Below are 25,237 nucleotides of genomic sequence, written 5' to 3' on the forward strand. Positions count from 1 at the left end.
TCACTTTGTGCCTCGATCATTATATTCCAACCACTCTGGCTTTTTCTGATTTTAAGCATTCCAGATGTTTCCACCCCAGGGTCTCATGCTTGCTTTCCCTTTGCCAGCAGTAGTCTTCACCCAGATCTTTTATGGTAGGCGGCTGCTTCTCACTCATGTCTCAATTCAAATATTAGCTCCCCTCAAGCCTTTCTTATCCTTCCAAATCATTTCCATCTCATTTCCCTGCTCTCATTTTCTCATGACACTTATTACTATCTGGTATTATCCTATGTACTTATTTGCTTTTGTAATTTTTGACTGTCTTTACTAGAACGTCAGGTATATGAGAACAGGGATGTTGTCTTCATTACCACCATTTGCTTAGTACCTAGAACGGCTCAAACACTTGCTGAATAAATAAGTGTTTTCTTAATAAAATCAGTACATTCTGAATATAAATGGAAAGTTACTTAGAAAGCAGAAAGAATTCATAAGGCATTAAAACTTAAAAATTTTATTAAATTTGTGAATTTATGTATTATATATTAAAACAAGGCTATTCCAATAGATATTTACATTATCATTTCAACTGCATAAACATGTGTAATCGTATGGAAAACGAAACTGGGGGAAAAGAAAGAGTTTATATGGTAGTAAGTCAATGGATTTTTTTCAACTTAAAAAATTCCTCTAAATGTTATATTTTTGTGTTAAATTGAACAGTTATGACAGTTTTCATAAGCATTTACAGAGCCAAATAATTTTTAAATTACCTCAATTTATGAATTCAGATTATTATGCAATTTGACAAGTAATTAAATTGCTAATCTAAGCTACAGTACTGGTAGGGTAAGAATTAAAGTTTTGTTAGGCTGTTGCATCTTGTGTCAACACATATACTGCTAATAAGCATTCTGTTTCATTCATAACATGGGCTATAGAGGTAAGTAATTTTTAACTGAGAGAATTAGTTAATTATCAAGAGTATTGTACAATATTTAGCTGCCTCTTTTTGTCCCTAGGTTTCCTTTACCTAGTCATCCTGCAGCACCTCCTGAACATCTTAAGGAACCTTTGGTGTACATGAGGAAAGCACAGGTTGGCTACTGTTTACTTTTTATTTTTCCATGCCAGGTTATATAACTCAGAGTGCAAGATCCTTCTTGGTGTCAGGAATTATACATTACTCACTGTATGAAAAACTAGGTAAGCACCAATGAAGTGATGTGAATAGTATTTACATACTCTTCCTTTTTACTTTCAGTAACCAAGGATCACACCTATTTAAAGCAATCCTGAAAATGTTGAGTAGAAAAAAATATTATATCCCATGCCATCTGAAATTTAAAATATGATAGAAATTCCTCCTGCTCTGTGATATTAAAGGAATGAAATGGGAATGAACTGACACACTCTCCCCTTAAAATTTTGGCTTTTGAAGCCAGTGTTGCTGATAGTGTATGTGAAATATATTTGTTCTCACAGCAGGCTGTTACATACTAATTGTGTTCTGTTGTGGAACTCAAGTGAACCTGAAATCTAAAATGGTCTGAAAACAACTAAAAATAACTTAAAAATAATAAAAATAAAATAATTTAAACAGAAAAACTGTAAAAATCTGTTAATAAAATAATTCCTGTCATGTGTCCCTAACTCTAAACTATCCTTTGCCTCTGGTCAGCCAGGTCCACCTTCCTGCCAGGATTTTAGAGTGATATTTAATTTTAAACCATGTTTCTTTACAAATGCTATATTGAGCACCATGAAATAATATAGTTTTGAAAACTATCTTGCAGATAAGAAATACTGAGGTATCTAGAGATTACAGTTCAAGTCTCATCGCTTACCTTCTCACACTGTCCCTCCGCATCCTGCCACTCCCCTCCCCACTTCCACACACATATACATTCTCTCTGTCTAACCCCCCTTTATCTCTCTCAGTTGTTCCAGCAGAACCATTGCTCATGAGGTTGCTTGTACCTGAAACTGTCTCCCCACAAATCCCACGTATTTTTGGCCAACTTACGCACATTCTTCAGGTATCAGGTTAGATGGTAGTTTCTTTTGGAAGGCTCTCTGATCCCCAGATCTCAGATTCTCAGGTTGTTTTCTCCAGTCTTCCACATGGGAAGCACCCTGTACTTCCTACCACAATACTTGGGTTGTTTGTATTGCTACCTAGATTCTGTAGTCTCTGTGAAACAGGATCAGTGTCTCTCTTTTTACAGCTGTATCTCCAGCATCTGGCACAGTGACTGGCCCATAGTAGATGCTCAGCAGATGTTACTTAAAATGATGAATGAATTGAATGAACAACAGCAACAAAAAAGAAAATGTTCCCTCCTGAAAAATACTTATACCCCTTTTCCTAGTATAATTATACATCTAGAACCTTATCTGAAGGAAAGAATCAGAGAAACACAGAAATTTGTGTTCATGATAAGAGTAAAAAAATTAGAAGAATCTAAAGAATAGCAATAGGGCTTGCTGAAATATAACATGGCATTTCTAAAAGACAGTGTTACACAGGCATCAAAAATATCATTTTCAAAGAAATATTACGAAATAAGAAAGTGCATTCAATGTAATCTTAAATGGAAGAATCAAAATATGTAACAATATATTTCCACTTTAACTATGTACATGAGTGTGTATATGCATACACATATACATCTCATACATATATATACTTATGTACATAGAAAAAAATGAAAGAAGAGAATGAAATGTTAATAGTGGTTACTTTTGGCTGATGGAAATTTGTGGATGTTTAGTTATTATTTTATTGTTCACATATTCTGTTTTCCAAATTATCTTAAATAAATGTATTACATTTGTAATCAAAGAAGAATTACTAAAATCTTTTCCCATTAGGTAGCTGAGTTATGTTTATTTTGTTTTACTTTATTTTTTGTCAGAGTGAAGAAAATAGCTTTTTAATTTTATATCTTAAAGGTTTTTTTTACATACCATATATTTGTTATACAGTTTTTAAAGACTTCTTATTTATTTCCATTGTTATAAAAATGTAGCAAGGTGATAGCAAATACCCATTTAAAGATTTCTATACAATTGTGATTCTTTTATAAATCTTTGCCTCTCATGGCTTAGAAATTACCTTATTTATAAAACTATTGAAATCCTTTGTTAATATCATACATCCCAATTATTAGGGAAACTGATTTGAAGGCAACAGTAATTTCATTTGGCGAGGATATGAGTTTGGGCAAAAGGTAATGTCTTCCTATTTAAACATTTCAAATGTAAAAGGCTGTTCATTTTCCTTCTAAGTAACATTTTAAAGTTTTATTTATTTTACAAGCCTTTGGGTAGAAAACATCACTTACTTTTGGGGTAGGGTATTAGTACACTGTCATTTTTCAAGAACTTATTTGCTACTTCCACTCTTTTTGGGTGCTAAGTGTGTATTGAAATTTTTGTTTAAATAATAGCATACACATAACTATGATTTCTCTTTTGAGCATTTCCTTTTGAGACTTAGGGCTTATTTGGTCACTTCTACAAATAGAACCTGAGAAAAATTATCTATAAAACTGGAGCTAAAGTGGACCTTCAGGTTTATCCAGTCTAACGCCTGGAGTTTATCTCCTTTTGCTCAAGTACTTCTGGAAACAGGGAAATCACAATGTCACTGACTTAAGCCATTTTGGTTAAGTCATTCCACTTGCCGAGTTTCTTTCTTACAGTAAACAGTCATAGGCTCCTTCTAACATTTATCCACTGGTCCTAGTATTATGCATGGCATATAGAAAGCATTCAATATATGTTAGTCAGTGAGTGAACAAAGGAATGAGTAAATACCACCAAATTGAGATTAGAGTCCTTGAGGGAACCTGAAGGATGACCCACCTGACAAGCAGCCACTTTCTTCATCTTGGACTCCCCTTGCTGTCAGGAAATTCTCTTTCTGTTTCTGATGTCTATGGAAATGACTTCTCTAACCATCTGACTGAAGTTCTTGCAAGGGGTAGCTTGAAAAAGCCTTGCCAACCTTGTCATTGTGTCGTAAATATGGAACGGGGGCTGGAGAAGACGACGAACCACTAGGAGGACTTTTCTTTCATTATTTTTAGGATTTTAAAGGAAGTGGTGTGTGTTCTAGTACAACTAGAAGTTTTGGTATATCTGGCTTCCTCTGTCTGCTCGTTCTTTTGTGTTCTTTCTGTGGTTATGACATAGGGACTGATACAGCCCTTTGACACTTTTTGAACCTGTCCCATATTATTTGTGAATGTGTCTTACCCGCCCCACCCCCCAGCACAGAAGTGATATGTTTCTGGGGACAGGGATTCCATTTTATTCATCTTTACTAGCATGTGTTTAATAGATACCTGGTAAATAGTTGTTGGATCATTGTCTTTTTATTATTTGAGAACCCAGCTACTATACCTCATTTTTTCCTGTTCTAGCCACAAAAATCCCATTTTTAAAAAATTGAACATACTTTTCCTCTTTCTTCTCTTCAATTTTAAAAAAGTTTTTGTATGTTTTTATTTATTTTAAAGAGAGAAGGGAGAGGGATAGAGGGATAGAAACATTGATGAGAGAGAAACATCAATCTGCTGCCTCCTACACGCCACCTGTTGGGGGTTGAGCCCACAACCCGGGCATGTGCCTTTATGGGGAATCTACCCATGACCTCTTGTTTCATGGGTCAGCGCTCAACCACTGAGCAACACCAGCCGGGCCTCCCTTCACTTTTCAGTCATGTTTTTTCTTCTCTTCTGGGTTATTTCTAAGATTCTGCTTTAGTTGTGGAGTCCAGAAAAAAATAAGTGGATAAAGATTTGTTCAACATTGCTTCATTCTTTTTAAGAAATTTTTCTTTATTGTTGAAAGTATTACAGAAGTCCCTTTTTTTACCCCATTGACCCCCTTCACCCCACCCCATCTCCTCCTCCAGGCCTTCACCCCACTGTTGTCTGTGTCCATGGGTTATGCATTTATGCATATAAATTCTTTGGTTAATCTCTCCCACCCGCCCCCCACACCTTCCCTCTGGAATTCGTCAGCCTGTTCCATGCTTCTATGTCACTGGATCTATTTTGTTCATCAGTTTATTATGTTCTTTATATCATTGCTTCATTCCTAATATTTTTTTTCATTCTATTCTCCTGCATTCTTTCTAAAAGTTTCCTTATTAACAAAATGAAGGTAATGAGACATATGTCACAGGATTAATAAAACAATATATGTAAACCATGTAAATTACATACATCTCTTTCCTAAACTTTTTTCATTCAAAATACTTTCTCCTGATGTTTGATTTCTTTTCTGTGTAACTTAAAACTATTTTCTCTGTATATCTGACATCTAGTGATAAATATAAATTGAAATATTTGGTATAGTGGGATATTTATTTAGAACTATGATTAATAATTGAAAATTGTACTTTATAGAAAACACCTAAATAAAGATGTTTTTGCCAAAATAAATTTTTAAAGGATGAATTTACAAATATGTTTTAGAATATCTTGTTAAGGTGTCATTCCAGAAGTGTTATTCTATTTTGAATGGCCTTATGTTTGAGATTTTAGTGGGCTTTATGCTTACATTACTTAGAGTAGAAATCTGTTCAGTTATTGAGCATCTGTTATGTGCTGGATAACGTGTGATAACGTGCCGTGAGAGTGAGGGAGTGGAGCAATAGGCACCTAATGCCCACTGGCGGGGGGACCCGGTAAGAGAAGGCCTAGTAGAGGTGAGGACCTGAAAGGTGAGTAAGATTTATCCAGATAAAGTGGGAATAAGTATGCTGGGGACCGAAGTAGAGCATGGAGAGTATATTCCAGGTGAAGAGAGCAAGGGATTTAAATGTGTGTTAGAGAAGAAGCTGTGTGTAATGATAGCTATAGTAACAGCTATCAGTGCTTGAATGACGATTATCATTATGTCACTGTTCAAAGGACTTTACGTCTTAAACTACATAAAGGAGATATTATTATTCTACTTTTACTAACTGGTTATAACTGTCCTTTATGAATAATGTAATATATAGTTCTCTCCTTTTCTCACTTGGTCTAAATTTTGGAACTTTGGTATTATTTTATTTTGGTTTCAGTAAATCAGAAGTAGCCTTTAGGCATATTTTAGTATAAAGTAAAAAAAGTATGATATTTTATCTTGGCATTAAAAAGAATAGTTTACTAAAATATGATATATATCAATAATCAATCTATGACTATTAAATTACCTTATTTCAAGTTTATAAGAAATGTAGGGGATAGAGAATTGGGTAATCAATACTGTGAAAAGCAGTAAGGCAAATCCAGATTGTGACACATTCTCAAATATAACTCTCTTGGCCTCCTCAAAATAATCAATATCATGGAAAAAAATGACAGAGTCTCTAGACTAAGCTACATTGAAAGAAACATAACAATCACATGTAATGTAATGCATGAATTTTTAAATGTAATACATGGATTTTTTAAAAACTACAAAAGACATTTTGGGGGCAACTGGAAAATTTTGAACATGGACTAAATATTAGATGATATGAAATATTATCATTAATTTTTTAGGTGTGATAGTGGTTTTGTGGTTATGTAGGAGAAGGTTCTTATTCTTAGAACATTTAAACTAAAGTATTTAGGGGCGAAAAGTCATGTTTGGAAAAATGACAATATAATGATTTCTGTAAAATTTTACTTTTTACCAGGTCATTCACACTATTCCTGAGTATTAATCATTTATAAAATGCTAAAATTTAATTTACCTTTTTATTATCTGCTATTTTTTCTTATAATGCGTATCACTATATGACATTGATTTTTTATCTCTCCGCATTCCCATCCTCCACTAGAATGTCAGTTCTATGAGAACTGAAACTTTCTGTAATTTATGGCTTAATTCACAGCACTAAGGGTAGTAGGCAATAATCAATATTTGTTGACTGAACTAATGTATGACTAACCAACCTCGCCATTTCTATATAGTGCATAATATCTTTAATTTTTTTTACCAGTTTTTTAAAATCAGTTTCAGTATTGTTAACCGGAATCAATAATAGATTGTTCTTTATGTTTCAGGGAAGTTGGGAAAAAAGAATTTTGAAGAGTTTAAATAGTATGTGCACTGAACTGAGTATCCCATTGGCACGAAAGGTAAGCCCTAGGAAGTATCATGAAGTTATAACTTAGGCAGATTTATCTTTTTTTAATGTATATCAGTTTGTTTTGAAAAAAGCCTAAAGAAGACTAATTATGTAGATGTGTTCTGTATAGATTTCTATTATGTATACTGTAATGCTTTTTGTAATAAACCTATAACTTGAGAATAAACAGAAATAAAGTATAGAATCTACACTATAGATTACTTAGAAATTTGGCTATAAAGGTTATGGGTGTACTTTAAAGATTTCATTTACATGTGGACTCATTACTTTTTGGCTAAAATTAGCACAATAGCCATATTTTCGAATTAGAGATGGAGTTCAGACATACTATCATCTTGTGATAGCCAATATGGTGCCATCTTTCAGTATTAATATCACCAATGAAAAGAACAATTTGTTATCTCTGCAAAACTATTTAGATTGAATGGTATTAGCTTTACTTCGATCTAATACTCAACATTTATCTGTCAGTCCGGGCTTTGAAGGGGGAGAGATGAAAAAGGAGAGAAGAGGAATGTTCTCTCCTTGAGGAATGTTCTGGATTCTTTAACACTGCTCACAATAGGAAAGGACGAGTTTCTGTTCACTTTCTCTCCCTACCTGCTGTTGAGTCCCTGCTGCTGAACAGAATGCAGTGGATGCACTTTGGATAATATCCAAGGACAAGTCACTGAAGACACCAGAAGGACGATGTTAAAACAGATGAATTTATATTAAAAACTGTTGAAATATGTAGTATTGTGTAATATGTTGTGTTTCATATGGGAAGGTGATGCTACAGTCTCTTGGCCAGCCCCCTTTGCGATGTATTTATGAGATTGCTGGGTGGGGTAAGAGGTGTAGTATGTGGCTGAGGAGCAGTTTTGTTGTGTGAAATTGACTGGCCAGTACAGATTATTTACTTTCTTTTCTTGGACTCATTAGCTGAGCCATTGAAACTAGATACAATAGTTAAATAATAATAATTTGTCATTCCAGAAAAGTTTATGTGTAATGAAATTACTTTTTCTTATGTTATAGTAGCTTATTTAAACTTTCATGTAAGTTATTGATTCTTATTTTTCAGCTGCATTGCTAAACTTCACAAAATGAAACCAATTTTTAAATTGCCTTTTTTAGAGGCCAGTTGGAGAACAGAAAGAACTTCTCAATAAATGGAATGAAATGGGAACTGATGAACCAGGTATATGAAGAACTTTTTTCAAAATGTGGTAGTGGGAAAAATTGCCATCTTAATTGTGGGTCCAGAATAATATTAATAGTACTTTTGGACAGATAACAGTACTCCCTTCCCACTAATTTACTGTCATCTGTTTTGTATGCTTGGCAGTTTGAAAATTTCTAACTTTGGTCAGTGTTCTCTATTATTTTGAGGCCATTTTAATCACTTATCCTCTTTTTAAAGCAGCCATTTGAAAATATTTTGATAAAAGAGTAAATTAAATCATTCATAGATTTCTTAGACTCATAGTTAAGGTAAATATTTTTCAAGCTTCAATTCTGTTGAGATGTTAAAGATAGGTTAAATGGTGAAAAGTTTTAAGACTTCTAAAATGTTTCTAAGAACTTATTTTCGAATCATTTTAATATTTAGGGGGAAGGAATGGGCGGGGAGAGATTAATCAAAGAACTTACATGTTTATAAGCATAACCCATGGACACAGACACTGGTCTGGGGAAGGCCTGGGGGTGGGGTGGATGCGGGGCGGAGGGGATCAATGGGGATCAAAAGGGGACATCTGTAATATTTTCAACAATAAAGATAAAGAAACAAATAAATAAATAAATAATTTTTAAAATGGAGTCAATTTTATAAACATATAATGAGTGACAACTATATATAATTTACTGAGATAAACAGATATATATAATTGCATAAGTAGACATGTACATAATCGCTCACTACTCCTTAAAAATAATTGTGGGGGACTGGGCAAGAAATAAGTGCTAAATGCTGTAACATAGGAAGCAGTGCTTTACAGAAGTTCAGGACTTTTATATTGACATTGTTTTTTCAGTTATAAATAATCTATTACAAATTTATAAAGGAGAGACTCTCAATTTCTTTCAGAAATTGTCATCTAGGCTATCAAGGGGGAGGGACTATCTTTTTATTTTTGTGTTCCCAATACTTAATACAATGTACGGCAAACAATACTCCACTAATGTTTGAAGTAATATAGCTGCACAGCAACATATACAAGAGTCGTTAACATTTATTATTAATAAACATTTGTGTAATATGTTAACTGAAATTTTTTTTTAATCTACCATCTTAATTCTAGATTTAAGCCTTTTCCGACCTGTTTATGCACCTAAAGATTTTCTTGAGGTAAGTTCTGTTGGTTGCATGTATGTATGTTAATGAGGGGAAATGTGAAAGAAATGATATAAGAATATCTCCAGTCATAGGAATCACCATGTAAACAGCTCCTGAGCCAGTGGAGCAGTGGAGTGACATGATCAAATCTGTGTTTGGAAATTGCTCTTGAAAAATACATTGGAATGTAGAAAAATTAGAGGCAAGTAAGTCAATTAGGAAGATTTTTGTTTAAAAATAGTAACTATAAATCATGTGGCCTGCTGCTGGCACATATAGGTGCTCAGGGAATCTTTTCCGTTTTTATTCAATACCTCCTTGTTCTCTAGAAAGTAGTCCAGGCAATAAACAGTGTGAACACAGGGGCCATTAAATGGCACATTACAGATGACAGGTTGGTACATTCTGCCCCATCTTGACCAGACTCTCAGGTATCCCTGGTGGTGGGCATGTATAGATAATCAGCTGCAAGTTAATCCTATCTTTAACTGCTCTGTGTCTCCAACAGGTAGAACAATGCTTAGCATATACTTGCTCAATAAATAGTTGTTGAATGAATGAGTGAATGAATGAATCTTTCACATTTTAATTTTATCTCTTTTCTGAACCTGTTGTCTCTGATACCAGTTTGCCAGCATTAAACATTGTTAGAATTTTTTTCAGGCCTTTTGGAGTTCTAAATAGTTTCCTTTTAGCTTTAAAGAGAAGTTAGGTTGGTCAGAAACTGCCTTTATAGTGATGGCATATTCCTCTTAGCTTATTAAAGCTTTCGAGCTTTCTTTTTCTGGCACTGAGGGCTAAAATTTCATGTAATTTATATATAGTTATCTTTAACTATGTTTGCTCCTAATAGTCAGACATTCCGTTTCCTTAGGAACTGTTGCTGATTTGATGCTTTTATTATCCGTGCTGAGATTCTTCTTTAATGAACATTTTCTATAATTATTTCCTTAGTTATAGTTTGTGCATTTCTAATATTTTCTCTTTCCTGTTACCCCTGTATTCAAAGATTCTTTTTCTAGTCTTTGTTTGTGAGTTTCCAATGTAGTATTTATAGATCCTTTTTTCCTAGTCTGTATTTGTGAGTTTCCCATGCAGTATTTGTATAATTAGGATAAAATCATGCTGTTCTCTATTAGTCTATATTTAACACTGTTGATTCTTTGCTAAATCTTTTTTTTTTAAACAAATACCTTTGATAGTTTCAGTTTCAATTTAGTGTTTCAATTTTATGAAACTTTTAGTATTATAGCACATTCCATTTTATCAGCCATTAGTTATCAGTTCATTAATGCCTTCCTCTGATATGATAGTGTTTCTGTCATCATAATCTCCTTCACTGTATTCCTGATGGTTTCATTCCCTCAAGAGTTTCAACTTTAAAATATTTTTTAGAATTATTATTATTCTTGCCCGGCCGGGCGTGGCTCAGCGGTTGAGCGTTGACCTAGGATCCAGGCATTCGGGGTTCGATTCCCGGCCAGGGCACATACCCGGGTTGCGGGCTTGATTGGTGACTCTCTCATCATTGATGTTTCTGTCTCTCTCTCTTCCTCTCCTTCCCTCTCTCTGAAATCAATAAAGATATATTTAAAAAAAAAAAAAAAGAATTATTATTATCCTTTCCCCCAAATGAATGTTAATTGATAGAAAAATAAGAAAACATACATAAGAAGAAAATTTTAAACAAAAATGACTCATAAATACCATCATACAGCAATAAACACTATAATTATAATTTTTAAAAACATATATTGTGAACATTTTTTTCATGTTACCTACATTACTTATTACACTGTAATTTTTTTGTGAATCGATCATTATTTATTTAAGTGATTCCCTCTCATGGGTGTCTTAAGTTGTTATATGTTTTTCCATTATAAACACTTCATTAATATTCTTTCTGCACTATTTTTGCAAACATTTTAAATTATTTCCACAACTATACTCCTAGAAGTTAGATTCCTAGATTAAATGATATGCAAATTTCTATGAACTTTGGTTAATTTTGAAAAGTATATAAATTGTCTTTCTTGTTAGCTTGGCTTCTGAAATTTCTGTTGTTTTTCCGTGTGGGTTTGGTTTAGAGGCGATACCCTCCAATATTACCTCAGTGTCATGCTAAAAACATTGTCAATATTTGCTTTTAAAAGGCTTAGAGTTGGTTCTAAAATTTTCCCTGGTAAATATTACAATCAAGCAATTTTTATTCTTCTATCACCTTCCCTGGTAAATTATTATAATCAAACAATTTTTATTTTTTCTTACCATCAAAAAGTTTCCTTTATCATTAAATCTTAAATTTTTAGTTTAAATGGTGGATCATCGGTTAGAATATTAAGCCATCCGAATGAAAAACATCTTTTATGGTTCTGTAACATTTTAGTACAATTTTACAGTATTTTAGAATGTTATTGAAGTATATGCATAACCCCAAATAGTTTAAATTTTGTGGTGATACACCAAGAATATCATTTCCATTTTTATAAGTGTAAACATTCTATAAAACATTCCCCCCAAAAAACTAATCAATTTTGTTGGATTTGTTTTTAAAGGTATTAATTAATCTTCGCAACCCAAATTATGAAAATGGTGATTCTCTTAGTTTCAGGACTCATTTGGGTTTAATCCAAGTTCCTCTGAAAGTAAAAGACATCCCCGAATTGGTAAGTAGAGGCCTACAAGAAAAACACGAAAAGTATAGATGATCTTGCAGTTTTGACCACATGCAAAATTATATTGAGGAGGATCTTTTCAGAGTTGTTAAAGGGTATAGTAAGAGGTAAATGATTAGAGAAAATTCTGTAAGTAAAAAAATAAATTAATTATGAACTGAGTAAGAAAAGTATAAGAAAGGAAACACATTTATAGCATATTATGTGGCTCAGCAGTGAATAACATTTAAAGTCATAATAATGCAAACTCTTAATATAGATTTAATCAAGAATTTATATATAATTATATTGAAATAATGGAGAGAAGTACATGAGCTAAAAATCCTCATGTACCATTAAAAAACCCCCAGTAGATATCTGAAACTGGTAAATTAAAAATAGGCAGCATACACTTGTTACTCGAAATATGGAGATATGTACCAGAAAAAAAACTGAAAGTGGTTGTCACTGGGTAGTGGGCCAGTTATTAGTGTGTGTATGTGTGTGTTTGTGTGTGTGTGTGTGTGTTTTGGGGAGGAGTGTATAAAATAGCTGCTATTTTGTTGTTATAAGTCTTATAGCTGATTTGACCTCTTAAACTATTTGCTGCGTGTAGAGACAGTGTTGGTGATTAGATTCTGAAGCCAACTAACTAGGGTTTAAATTCTTGCTCTGCCATTTACTGACTGTGTGACCTTGAGCAAATTTTTTTGACCTTGAGCTTTAGTTTTCTTATTTGTAAAATAGGGATGATAATATCTCATAGAGTGTTGTGCAGATCAGTAAGTTAAGATAGAAGTTATGGGTTGAATTGTGCCCTCTCTCCTGAAAAGGTATGTTGAAATCCTAACCACCAGTACCTGTGAGTGTGACCTGATTTGGAAATAGGATTTTTACAGATAGAATCAAGTTAAGATGATGATTATTGGAGTTGGGTGGGCCCTAAATCCAATGTGACTAGTGTCCTCATAAGAAGAGAAGAGACACAGAAAGGAGAAACACAAAGGGAATGTCATATGACAGTGAAGGCAGATATTGGAGTGGTGCATCTGTAAGCCAAGGAGCACCAGAGATTGCTGGCAGCATTAGAAGCCATGAGAAAGGCATGCAACAGATTCCCCCCTAGAGCCTTCAGGGAGAGCATGGCCCTGTTAACACTCTGATTTTGGACTTCTAGCTTTCAGAACTGTGAAAATAAATTTCTGTTGTTGAAAGCCACCCAGTTAGTGGAACATGGAAAGCAGTATATAACTTAACCACAGCTACAACTTTGATAAAAGTTAATTTTTAAGAGGTAATTTTTAAAAAGTGTTAAAAAGTCCTATATTAGTAGTGGTTTGTACAAAATGTGATGGCTGTACAGAAGACAAAGTGGCAGAGTCTTCTCCTGGAAGTGGTGGGAAGTCTTCTCAGAGGTATAGTTATTTGAACAAGTTCAAAGGAGTTTGCTAGAAGGAAGCAGGGAGAGTTGGTCATGTACATAAAGGGTCAGCATGTGTGCGAGTGGGACTAATTATGTCGTTTGTCTGAAGGGACCTGGAACTGTTGTGGATTCATTCTTAGCTGTTGAAGAATAAAAGCCTGTGACTAATTTTCCAGAAATTGTGTCTCTGCCCACTAAGAGTATAGTTAGTCCTTTCCCCGTGGTCATTAGGGACAGTGCTCCTGCCATCCCTGATCACAGGGCCTGGCTGTGCAGTGACTTTGACTGCAGGGTGCATGGTTTATCTCTGACCCTGGGCTGTATGAGTATTGAACTTGGTGAGGCTCAGAGTCTTGTGATACTATACTGGATGGCCCTTAAATCTTGTTCACGGTGTTATGTAGACTCATCCATGGTACAAGGAAATTCCTTGAAACTGAAATTTATTAACTCTAAAGTGAAGTTGCCAACTAATTTCTGTTTACTGGTTTAGTCATGTGGAGGCAGCAGGGTGGAACTAGAGATCAGTAGTGTGGTTTAATATTATTAAGCCCCCACTATGTGTCACTTAGCATCATCCTAAGTTCTGGGGGTGCAAATGGGTATGGCATTGTATAGAGTGGGATTTTACCTATGTGATGTGATTATATGGTTTGAAAAAGGTTGAAAAAGGTAACCCATGTGCATAGTTACCTAAATCAGCCTGGAATATCAAAGAAGATGTCCCAGAAGGCATGATATCGTGGGGGAGTTTTGAAGGAAATCTGAGATAAGGGGCCAAGTCTACTGATGTTGAGTAAAAATTAGATGAGAGCAGTGAAATAGAAAATGATGTTCAGAGATTTTTTTCATGCTCCTAACATGTCTTAGCATAAGTGTAATTCACCATTGTGACTATAGAACCTAATACTGAAATGTTTACTGGACTTAAGTTCCTCTGTAGTATGAAGGTCAAATTTATTTTAAAAATCAAATACAGCCTGGATGGTGTGGCTCAGTGGTTGAGCATCAGCCTATGAACCATGAGGTCATGGGTGGATTCCGGGTCAGGGCACATGCCCGGTTGCGGGCTCGATTCCCTGTAGGAGGCATGCAGGAGGCAGCCGATCAATGACTCTCGTCATTGATGTTTCTATCTCTCTCTCCCTCTCCCTTCCTCTCTCTGAAATCAATAAAATATGTATTTTTTTAAAAAAATTTTAATTAAAAAAACAAATACATTATCATTAATTCTAATTATTTCAACAAAGGAAGAGTTTAAAATAAATGAAAGACGGTTGAAAATGGAAGAATAACATTAAATTTTTACCTCTTTAATCTAAAATATTGGTAACATATGATGCAGTGCTATTTTAAAGTACAGATGAAAATCAAGTTTAGTTAAAAATGGAAGTATAATGGTAGTTATTTAAAATCAATACAAAAATGAAATGTGTGTGTATATTAGGCTCAATAACTGTCTTGTGAGGGACATTAATAAATTACAAACTTAAATAATAATAGATAATTGGGAAGGATTAAAATTAATTTTAGTTTTTAAAGGAGAAGGAAGTTTGGTCTTAGCAATTAAATAGTAACAAAACACGAGCAATTAAATATTAATAGAAATATTTAATTACTTAGGGAAGAAAAATAATACAAATAGCATGGGATAGTTATTTATTTTAAAAATAACGGACAAACATGATTGCTCTCCCTAGACATTACTAGATAAGTAGAGGAAGTCTGGAGAATAAATCTAATTTATTCTTATTTTAGCAGAGCACTTGATAGTCTAATTTTACTTAAAAATTAATTTAAGTTGTTTTGGATATTTTCAGTGTTTAGTTGATTAAGAGCTGAGTGAAGTACAGTATCATAGAAAGCACAGATACAGAATTGTATTGGTAGTTTTGGACAATGATTTTAGAAGATAAAATTGACAATTGTTACATATAGTGTGTATATTTCAGAAAATATTTGAATGTTAATAGTTCTTTCCTCAAAGGTTAATTCATTTCTTACTTTATTGGTTAGCCTATTACCTAAAAAGGCAAAAAAATAAGAACTATTTTAAAAAATAGTTTTTAAAACAATGGCATCACCCATATTGGTCATAAGGCATCAAAGTAAAATTTTTTCTTAGGTAGAAGAAATTAGAAGAAAGAAAAATACTACTAAAGTCTCTCATTTAGAGAAATATTGTGTCTTTAAGTTTCTTTTCCCATTATATATTAATTTTCCCTAAAAGCTTTTATCTTTTCATGTTTCTTTCACATGAAAATAAGAAATGTAAACGTTACATCGCAATACTCATAGTAGAAATTAGGGCTGTTCTTCCCCTAATGTTGAAATAGTGCATTACTGTTTTCTCCTTTGGGCATTTGAAGGAAGCAAAGATTTGTTTTATATTGTGATTTTTATTTACTATGATATTTAGGTGAAGATGATTTTTTTTCACATGTAGCAAAGTCTAAGATGTTATGTTAATTCTATGTGTGTTATTTTTCAGAAAGAATTATTTGTAGAACTCGGCTTAACTACAGGACAACTAGGTATAGATGACTCTACACAAGTGCCTCCTGGTTAGTATTTCTCCCATATGACATATATAATTAGTGATAAATGAGAGCGACGTAAAGGTTTATCTCGTCGTTTCCAAATTAATCTAGTAACCTTTTTATATGTGAAAACAAAGCATGCCTTTTGCCTCCCCTTGGTTGCTCTTAAGTATTGAATAGAATTTAGTATATTGTGATTATTAGAGTGCAACTAGATCTTGCTTTTTATTTGAAGATCTTTATAATAATTTTGAAAAGTCATTGGACATACATAAATCATTTTGTTGGCAAAACCTTCATTGGCAGCACTCATATTTCCCTTTACTGGCCATCACTATTTTTATTATTTTTCACATCACCAAATTAAACAAACATGGACATTCTACCTTGAATAAACTTAGGTTTTAAAATTAATATCTTTAAAAACCTTAATCATTCAGAAAATTTCCCTAACTTTTCTCTTTTTGTGCATAAAAACAATGTGTTTCTTATAAAAGACCAGATTGATATTTATCTATAATAAAAAGGAAATAAAAATTGACTTAAAATACAGGAGACCTATTATTGTAGTGGAAATAATACTAGATGGGTGTCAGGGAATTGTTCTAGACCCCCATCTACCAGTGGCTAGCTTTGTATCTTGGACAAGTCACTTTACATCTCTGTACTTGTTTCTTCCTCTATAAAATAAGGAAGTTGGCTATTTATTATTCTTAATAATAATAAACATAATAATGAGCAGTTATTGAGCATAGACTATATGTGTATGAGGTACTATATGTGTATTATCTCATTTTAATCTCTCAGCAATCTACAAGGTGTGTTTATTAACCCTTTTAAAACCTGACTAGTTTTTAATACTTTTGGGAAAGTGTATATTGTAAGACAGTGGCTTGATGCATTTTTGTTAATTGGATAAATACAGATTAGTAAATTGAGGCCTCCTCTTGGCCTCTTTCAGTCTCTGTCCCCCACGTCAGAGATAGCCACTATTCTGATCCTCCCAGCGTAGATTAGCTTTGCCAGGTCTTGAACTTTATATGAATTAAAAAATACAGTATGCACTCTTTGATGTTTGGCTTCTTTTGTTCACTATTGTGTTTGTGAGATTCAGCCATATCGCTCTGTGTATTTATAAATATTTTGGGCTTTTTGCATTATAGTGTCTATTGTATCAACCTACCACACACTTTTATTTATCCCTTCTACTGTTGGTGGGTATTTGGGAACTTTCAGGTGTGGGGCTATTACAGTAAAACTGCTGTGAACATTCTAATGTGTGTCTTTTGGTGAATCCATGTTGAGTGTACACCTAGGGATGCAATTTCTTGGTCCTAGGGTTGGCATAAATTCAGCTTCAGTAGATAACTGCCAAAGAGTTTTTTAAAGTGGCAGCACCAGTTTACACGTCCTCCAACAATACGTGAGAACAGTGGTTGCTCTCTGTGCTGGTAATGCTGGGTGTATTCCATCTTCTTTGTCTTAGCCATTCTGGTGGTAAACAGTAGTATTGCATTGTGGTTTTTAATCTTTCTATGATGTGAGATAGAAGTAATACCACCATTTTAGAGTTGAAGAAGTACGGGTGTTAAATAACTTGCCTAAAGTCACAAAACTAAGCAGTCTCACCTCCTGAATGGGAATTGGTGTCTATAAAAAATGTGCAGCAGAGCTCCCCAGCCTCTTCCACAGCGACAAGTCGGTAGTCTACAACGTGGAAGAGGGTCCTCGCCAGAACCCGACTTTACTGGCACCCTGATCTTGGACTTCTAGCCTCCAGAACTGTGAGGAATAGTTTTCTGTTATTTATAAGCTGACTAGTTTGTGGTGGTTTTGTTATAGTAGCTTGAACAGACTGAGACAGATACCTTATACTTCTGTTCATGGCTAGTGATAACCATATATAACTAACAAAAAGCAAAAGAAATAGTAATATAACCTTGAATGATATTTATGTTTTTTACTTTTGAAAAAAATCCTAAAGAATTGTTTAAAACTATTCTAAACCTTATCATAGTTATGCTTCAGAAAACCTAATTTTTCCCCTTAATTCAGAGTATAGTTCTTCTTTGAGTCACTCATACAACAAATGTGTGTGAGATCCTGATAGGGGCCAGTGACCAGTAAATACATAGATATGACATAATGTTTGTTTTTAGGGAAGATATAGTATAAAGTAAGATTCAGATAAGAATCACGTGGCATTGGCTATTATTATATACAGGGGGACGTTGGAGCAGAGGGGAGAGCGCGTAAGTCGGCCTGGAAGAAGTAGAAAATCCCTTTAGTTGATGCGGTTATTGTTGCTCTTTTGACTCTTCAAAGCAGGACTGCCGAAAATTGAGTTGAATTAGTGTTCATCCAATGAGATTGCTTTTGCTGGTATAGTCCTGAGGTTTTCGCCTGTCTTGAGAATAGTGAGGCTGCAGTATCACCTGGAAGAAGAATGATGTCGTATAGAACTGCTTTTGCCTGAGTGAAACATACTTTTTGTTAGTCTCTCTGCGGCTTTGGTTAAATTGGAAACACAGCGCTACCTGTTTTGAAAATATTGCTAATACTTGTATTTGGCTAGAGGCAAGTTTCATATTTAGGATTAAGTTTAAGTGTGACTTAAAGGAACTATATCCTTCCTACTCATATTTTTAAAAATATGATTAATTTAATTTATTTTTCATTATATATTGATTTCAGGTATACAGCTTAGTGGTTAGACAATCATATTTTACATAGTGTTATTCCCACTTCCTACTCATCTTTAAAAACCTGTATTATCTATGTTTTACCCCTACAGTTATTCAGTTGTTATATTTGAAGTACATTTCTCACTTACTGACTTACCAGCTTTTATGTAAGAGTCAGGAAAAGAGTCTTTACCATTGTAATATAGAATCCTTATTTAACAATAATTAAAAAATCAGACATTTATTATTCCTACAAGCTTCATGAATAGGCATTTATTCACACTCACTGTGGAAACCTTCATAAGACCCATGCTAAGAGGCAAAAGGGTGAGCAGAATCATCATTCTTTCATGAAAAAGGGGGCTCATATTTCTGATATTATTGTCTGAATATACATAATAATGAATCTTATCAGATAGGGGTTCTGCTAAATAGACATTTTCTCAAGCTGTTATTTCTGAAAGGATGAAGCATCTTCATTTGGCACAGTATTTCCTGAGTGTGTGCCATGAGGCATTCACCATAGGCCCTGTGAAAAAGATCTTGTCAAATAAGGTTTGGGAAACATACCTTTTTAAGATATACAGTTTCAGTGTGTGTTACTATCTTAAAGACTGTGAGAAGTCCTTAGTAAACTTTTATCTTAGCATCCCCTAATCACATTTTACCAGAGAACCTTTTTTCCAGTCAATGTCTAACAGATGCATCTGTTAACGTAATGGTCCGAGGAGCATTCTTTGAGAAACACAGATTACAGATGGGAAATTCTGGTCCTGACTTCCTTGGGTTTCTTATCCTTGGACCAGAGAATGGTCCTTGGAAAGCAAAATTATTGTATTTCACATAACCAAATAGTTAAATTCTGTAAGGAAGTCTTTTTATTTTTATTTCATACTACTTTCAGTGATAAAACACTTTTATCACCTGGTAGATCATCCACTTTTATAAGAGACAAGAATTGGCTGACAACTTTTGATCCTGTAGTTACTAAGTCTCAGCAATCATAGCTAATTAAAGTGAAACTGGTATTATTATTTACATGCAGTCTTTGAAATAAATATGTTCAAATAGTTTAGCGATAGAAAATGATACATTGTGAGGGACCCCAAACATGTTACTTGGTCATTGTATAATCTGCTCAAATAATTACGTTAGAGCCAAAATAAACTAAAAGGATAGGGTACTCTGGTTCAGATATTCTACTTGGTAAAACCAGCTTTCTAAAAAGTACCTAACATTGAATATTAACAAATGGAATCTAGAAGTACAGCACCATTTTACATTTAGTTGGGCTAAACCTGGACATCACAGAAGAGGCTTTCTAGAAAATCTCAGCCCAGGACAGGTCTCCCTGTCCCTCTATGCCCAGATCTCACACCAGCAGGCCACTCCTGAGTGCCTGGACATGAGCATTCTGCTCAAGAGAGAATCCAGTGTCCACGTGGCCAGGGAGTCCAGGCTCTACGTATCCAGAGAGTCACATGTGTGTTCAAGACCTTTAGCACACAGTGATCCCATTTATTAGAAAAGGTTAAGAAGAAGAATAACCGAAGAAGCTTTAAGCAATAAAAACCAGAAACAGGAAGTAAAACTTTAAGACAAGTAAAAACATGTATTAGATCAGGCCTCCATTTTTGTTTTTTTCCTGCTTGTTTAACTTATTCTCATTTGTGATTATTTAGCTTTTAAAATCAAACTTTCTTAATATAACAATCCTAAAGAATAATAAATTGAAAATGCAATTAATACAAAGGCATGATATAGTCAGAGAAGTCTTTCTCTAAAGTAACACAAAAGAAAATATCAGTGAACTTAATATAATTTTATTACTGCATTTAGAGTGCAATAAGATATATAGTATAAAGTTCTAAATTTGAAAAAACACACACAATGAATATAAAAGAAATAATGAATAAAAATTAGAGAATAGCTGATGTGTTAAATGATTATGTTTGGCACATAAAAACTAATACTTTGTCTAATTATTTATTAGATAGCTCTAGTTTTACTCTTTAAAATGTTGCATGTTGGCCCACCCATATCATTTCAATCATTCACAAATTTCTTATGATTTACATCCAGATGACTTGAATTCTGTCCTTGGTGCATATTCAGAAGTTTATTATTTGTTATTTATATCGATATTCTACAAATAATAAATTCTGATGTACCAAAAATAATAAATTTAATTTAATGTATTGCCTTTTATTTAAATAGTTTTTAATTTGGCCAATTAATTTTAAAGCATAGGTTAAATATGCTTCATGTATCTCTTTATTTTAATACAAGGGAATTTTTTGGAACTCTTCATTTGAATCAAATATTGTTAGCCTGTAAGAAGAATTTTTACATTACTATTTTGGTTGATGTTATTACTATACTTTTACAACCATTAATTTTACTTGGTGTTTTCCTCACTATTTATATCATCATTTGACTTAGGTGAACTTAGGTCTACTTCTGTTCTTTAACTATAGTAAATCTGAAATGCTGTTTTTGGTAATTATATTAAATAATGTCAAAACTATTTTTAAAAAGGATTACTAATTGCTGTTATAGAATCTAACAAATCCAATCAGCAGCTCCTCCTTTCTCAAATGGTGGGGAGAAAGAGGGAGAAAGGAAGCTGAGGAACTGACTCTTCTTGGGGATGGGAGAAGACCTAAAAGTTCTCCCCGTCATGGTTTTATGGCCCTTTTTTGTTTTGCTCTAATTTTTAAATACCTTTCATAGAAGTATGACATACATACTGAAAAGGACACAAATCATAAATATACAGATCAGTGGAACCTCCAACCAGATCAAGAAAAAAGATTACCAGCATCCCCAAGCCCCTTAGGCACCCTCTCAGACTCTCCCACCCCCACCCCTTCCTGCCGTGGGTGACAGCCATCCTGGCTTCCAACGTTACAGGTTAGTCTTGCCTGTTCTGTACTTTACAGATATGGACTCACACAGTATGTACTCATTTCTGTTGTGTGCAGTTGTGTACCATTCATTCTCCTTGCTGTGTGAATTGTGTGACGATGCCACTAGGGATCCATCCTACTCTTGGTCCTTTGAGTTGCTCCCACTCTTCGGTTATCATCAGTAGTGCTGCTGTGAATGCTCTTGTGTGTGGCTCTGGGCGCACATACATGCACTTTAGGATGTATACCGAGACTGCATTGCTCATTGCCGTTGGGTATGCATATCGGCAGTGCCAGTAAGTGTTGCCAAATCGTCTCTCAAGGTGGTGGCACTAATTTTCACTCCCGTTACTTTCGTACGAGAAGTTCATTTGCTCCAACTTCCTTTGCACTGAGAGCTGTCAGTCTTTTTCATTTTAGCCGTTGTAATGGACGTGTATTTCATATGGGTTTAGTTGCATTTCTCTGGTGACTAATATGGTTGGGCAGCTTTTCATGTTTATTGGTCTTTTGCATAGCCTTTTGTAAAGAACCTGTTCAGATCTTTTGCCTATTTGTGTCAGCTGTCTTTTTATGTTGACCTACCAGTTCTTTATGTCTTCTGGGTCCAAGTTCTTTACAGGATATATGTATTGCAAATACATTTTCCCATTCTGTGACTTACCTTTTTACTTTCAGTGGTGTCTTTTAATGAACAGAAGTTTTTAAATTTTAATTTGGTCTAGTTTATGAGTCTTTTTTTATGGATTGGTACTGCAACAACAACAAATCTTTGCTTCTTTCATATAATCTTTTAAAATGGCATTGTGTAGTGGAATTTTACCTATATAATATTAAGGCTTTTAAAATTAGGTTGGCTTTAATGGTAGATTAGAGTAGAAGTAGGACTTGCAAATGAAGCTGTCAACATGGTTTTATAATTGATATACAACATTACATTAGTTTCAAGCGTATAACACAATGGTTCGATATTAGTATATATTGCATAATGATCACCACAGTAAGTGTAGTTAACATCCTTTACCATATGTAGTTACAGAATTTTTTTCTTGTTATAACTTTTAAGATTTAATCTCTTAGCAATTTTCAAGTATGCAGTACAATATTAACTACAGTCACCATGCTGTACATTATATCCCACAACTGACTTTTTCTATATCTGGACATTTTTACCTTTTGACTCCATTTGCCCATTTTGCCCCCACCTCAACCTCTGGCAATCACCCAGAATTTTGCTTTTTTAGGGTAAAGTCAAAGATGAATGGGCAGAAACATTTTTGTGTTTTGAGAAGATAGTCTGTTTTATTTTAACAAAGGAAAATCAGTTTGTCAATTTTTTCTTCTGACTAAATGTACTTTTTAAATTTCTACAAACTTTTAAACAACTTAAAAAAGAGGATTTTATGCATATAAATATAAATATAAATACTCTTATACTTTTCTATAGAGACATCAGCTTTAAAAATAATTTTAAATGTCAATACCAGAAAAAATATACCTGTTATTGTTCTAAATATGGTTGATCATATTTATGTTTAATAATTTAATTTTCTTTTATTTTTAGAACTTTTTGAAAATGAGCATGTACGTATTGGGCAAAAAGGTAAGCTTTTGATTATATTTATCATAATTTCTGAAAATGAGACAGTCCTAATTAAGTAAATATCTGTATCAAATACACCCAACTGAAATGTACTCTCTGGAAAGTTAAAAACCTAAAAAGGAATAATATTTAACTGCATAGAAATTATAATGAGAATCATTCTAAGGAGGGGAACTGCATCATTTTGGTTTCATCAATAAAATGTCAGATAAAGTCATGCACAGATGGTTCACTAAAAAGGAAATAAATGCGGACACACATTCTTCAAGGATGTTAGCTTAACCCATTCAGCAGGAGAATTTAATTTCAAAATCAAAGAGGCAGGTTCTTTCTTTGATGCGCCCACACACTTCCCATTAGTGTTAATGGGAATATGCTCCGGCATCAGGAGAAAATGTAACCATCATACTTCCCGAGGACTGTTCGTAATTCTGAGACTTAATAACTGAAGCGGCGCCTAGTGTTCTGGGAAGTAATGTTTCTCATCTTCTGAAGATTTTTTTTCTTTGTTTTTGTAAATCCTGTTTTATCTTTGAAATATGAAGTACAAATAAGTCTTTGTGTCAGAATAAACCTTCTATGGCAATTATATTGTCATATTCTAAACTCCCTAGTATAATTTTTCAAAATCATATTTATTTTTAAAACTTCATTTGTATGACTTGATGTTTTTATTAAACACAATTGCAAATTTTAAAAAAAGTTTTTTCATTACTCTGTTTTGTTTGGTTTTGCCATTTTCATTTAGTATAAGATTTTTACCCTTTTAAGATGAAAATCTAAGAAAACAGTACTATTAGACAAATGTCAACAGTTATCTGTTTCTTTGTTTGTTTGTTTTGTATTATTTTATGGGGAGGCTTTATTTCTAGACTTAATAGCTGCTACTTTCATTAAATAAAACAAAAATGAAAATGAAAGCGAAAGTATAATATATCGATTTTGTGAACTTGGCTGCTTCCAAATAAATTTTGGCCTTCTTAAAAGGTTAGCAGATATTTTTTGTTTTCTTTTAAAAATCCCTCTTTTTTGTTGTTGTTGGCAGATAGCTAAAAAGTCACCTAATAGAATAGTTATCATACATCCTTTATCATTCTTACTAAATATTTCAAATACCATACTAACTCCAAATACTAGAACATTCATGACTTAGTAGAAAGGCATAAGAAATTTAGGGTTTCTGTCTATATGACTTTACTTGATCATGGAATCCAAAAATTATTATATGTATACAGCACTAGTTTCAGATCCATGGAGCTATAGTTAAAGAAAAATTACCTCAAGGTAACTACATTAAAGACTTTCACCAGGCGAGGTAGGAGGTGGGGCAGCTGAAGACTTTTAAAACGTGTAGGGCTATAAGTAGGGCCACACCAAAATGCAGAGAGTAAAGGGAGGTGCTCATGATATGATGCAAATATGTTAGAACTAAAGATGAAATGTTGGCTTCCCAGAAGGTTTTTAATGAAAGATTCCAGTGTTATTTCTTAAATTATGAAATTTCTAATGAGGTTTTAATATACTCTCACCAGTTCTAGCAGAACAAGATAGTGCCGCTGCTCAGCAGTATATCAGACAAGGAAGCCCCACAGCACTGAGAGCTGAACTGTGGGCTCTCATTTTGAATATTTCCAATCAACCTGAGGTAAGAAGAGAAAGGAGAAGCCAAACGTGAATCATTGGTGTTTCATTTTTAAAGACCAGTTATGCAAAATGAAAATACTTTTGTTTTTCAGTCTAATATTTACCCACCTTTTTGTTTTTAAAAATCACTGTAGTTTTGAGTTTTATGACAAGATTAACATAATTTAATCACTGTGCTTAACAGAGAAGTTTTTATTAATAATTAGTGTACTTTATACATACAACAGAAAAATAAGTGGAATTTAAGAAGTGGAGTCTGCCAGTTTAGATCATGATGTGTGTTAGAGACGGGATGCTAGAATAGGAAGAAATAAAGGCAGGCAAAGTAAATGAGTACTTT

The 25,237-nt window shown here is 33.6% G+C and overlaps 1 protein-coding gene across 9 annotated transcripts in view; it reads left to right on the forward strand.

Moving 5' to 3' along the window:
* The window catches only part of TBC1D19 (TBC1 domain family member 19), an 80,587-nt gene that overhangs the window by 16,031 nt on the left and 39,319 nt on the right, over positions 1-25,237 (forward strand). For 7 of the 9 annotated variants that reach the window (XM_081135829.1, XM_081135831.1, XM_081135828.1 and 4 more), the window contains 8 exons: positions 1,005-1,080; positions 7,035-7,109; positions 8,240-8,303; positions 9,406-9,452; positions 11,996-12,106; positions 16,009-16,081; positions 23,215-23,253; positions 24,786-24,898. In XM_081135829.1, the coding sequence (XP_080991955.1) occupies positions 1,066-1,080; positions 7,035-7,109; positions 8,240-8,303; positions 9,406-9,452; positions 11,996-12,106; positions 16,009-16,081; positions 23,215-23,253; positions 24,786-24,898 (537 nt within the window). In that variant the 5' untranslated portion in view covers positions 1,005-1,065. The remainder of the gene's footprint in view (positions 1-1,004; positions 1,081-7,034; positions 7,110-8,239; positions 8,304-9,405; positions 9,453-11,995; positions 12,107-16,008; positions 16,082-23,214; positions 23,254-24,785; positions 24,899-25,237) is intronic. The other 2 variants (XM_081135827.1, XM_081135826.1) reach the window with 2 other exon arrangements.

The sequence above is a fragment of the Miniopterus schreibersii genome (genome assembly GCF_964146895.1).
Source record: "Miniopterus schreibersii genome assembly, chromosome: 1".
Lineage (NCBI taxonomy): Eukaryota > Metazoa > Chordata > Mammalia > Chiroptera > Miniopteridae > Miniopterus > Miniopterus schreibersii.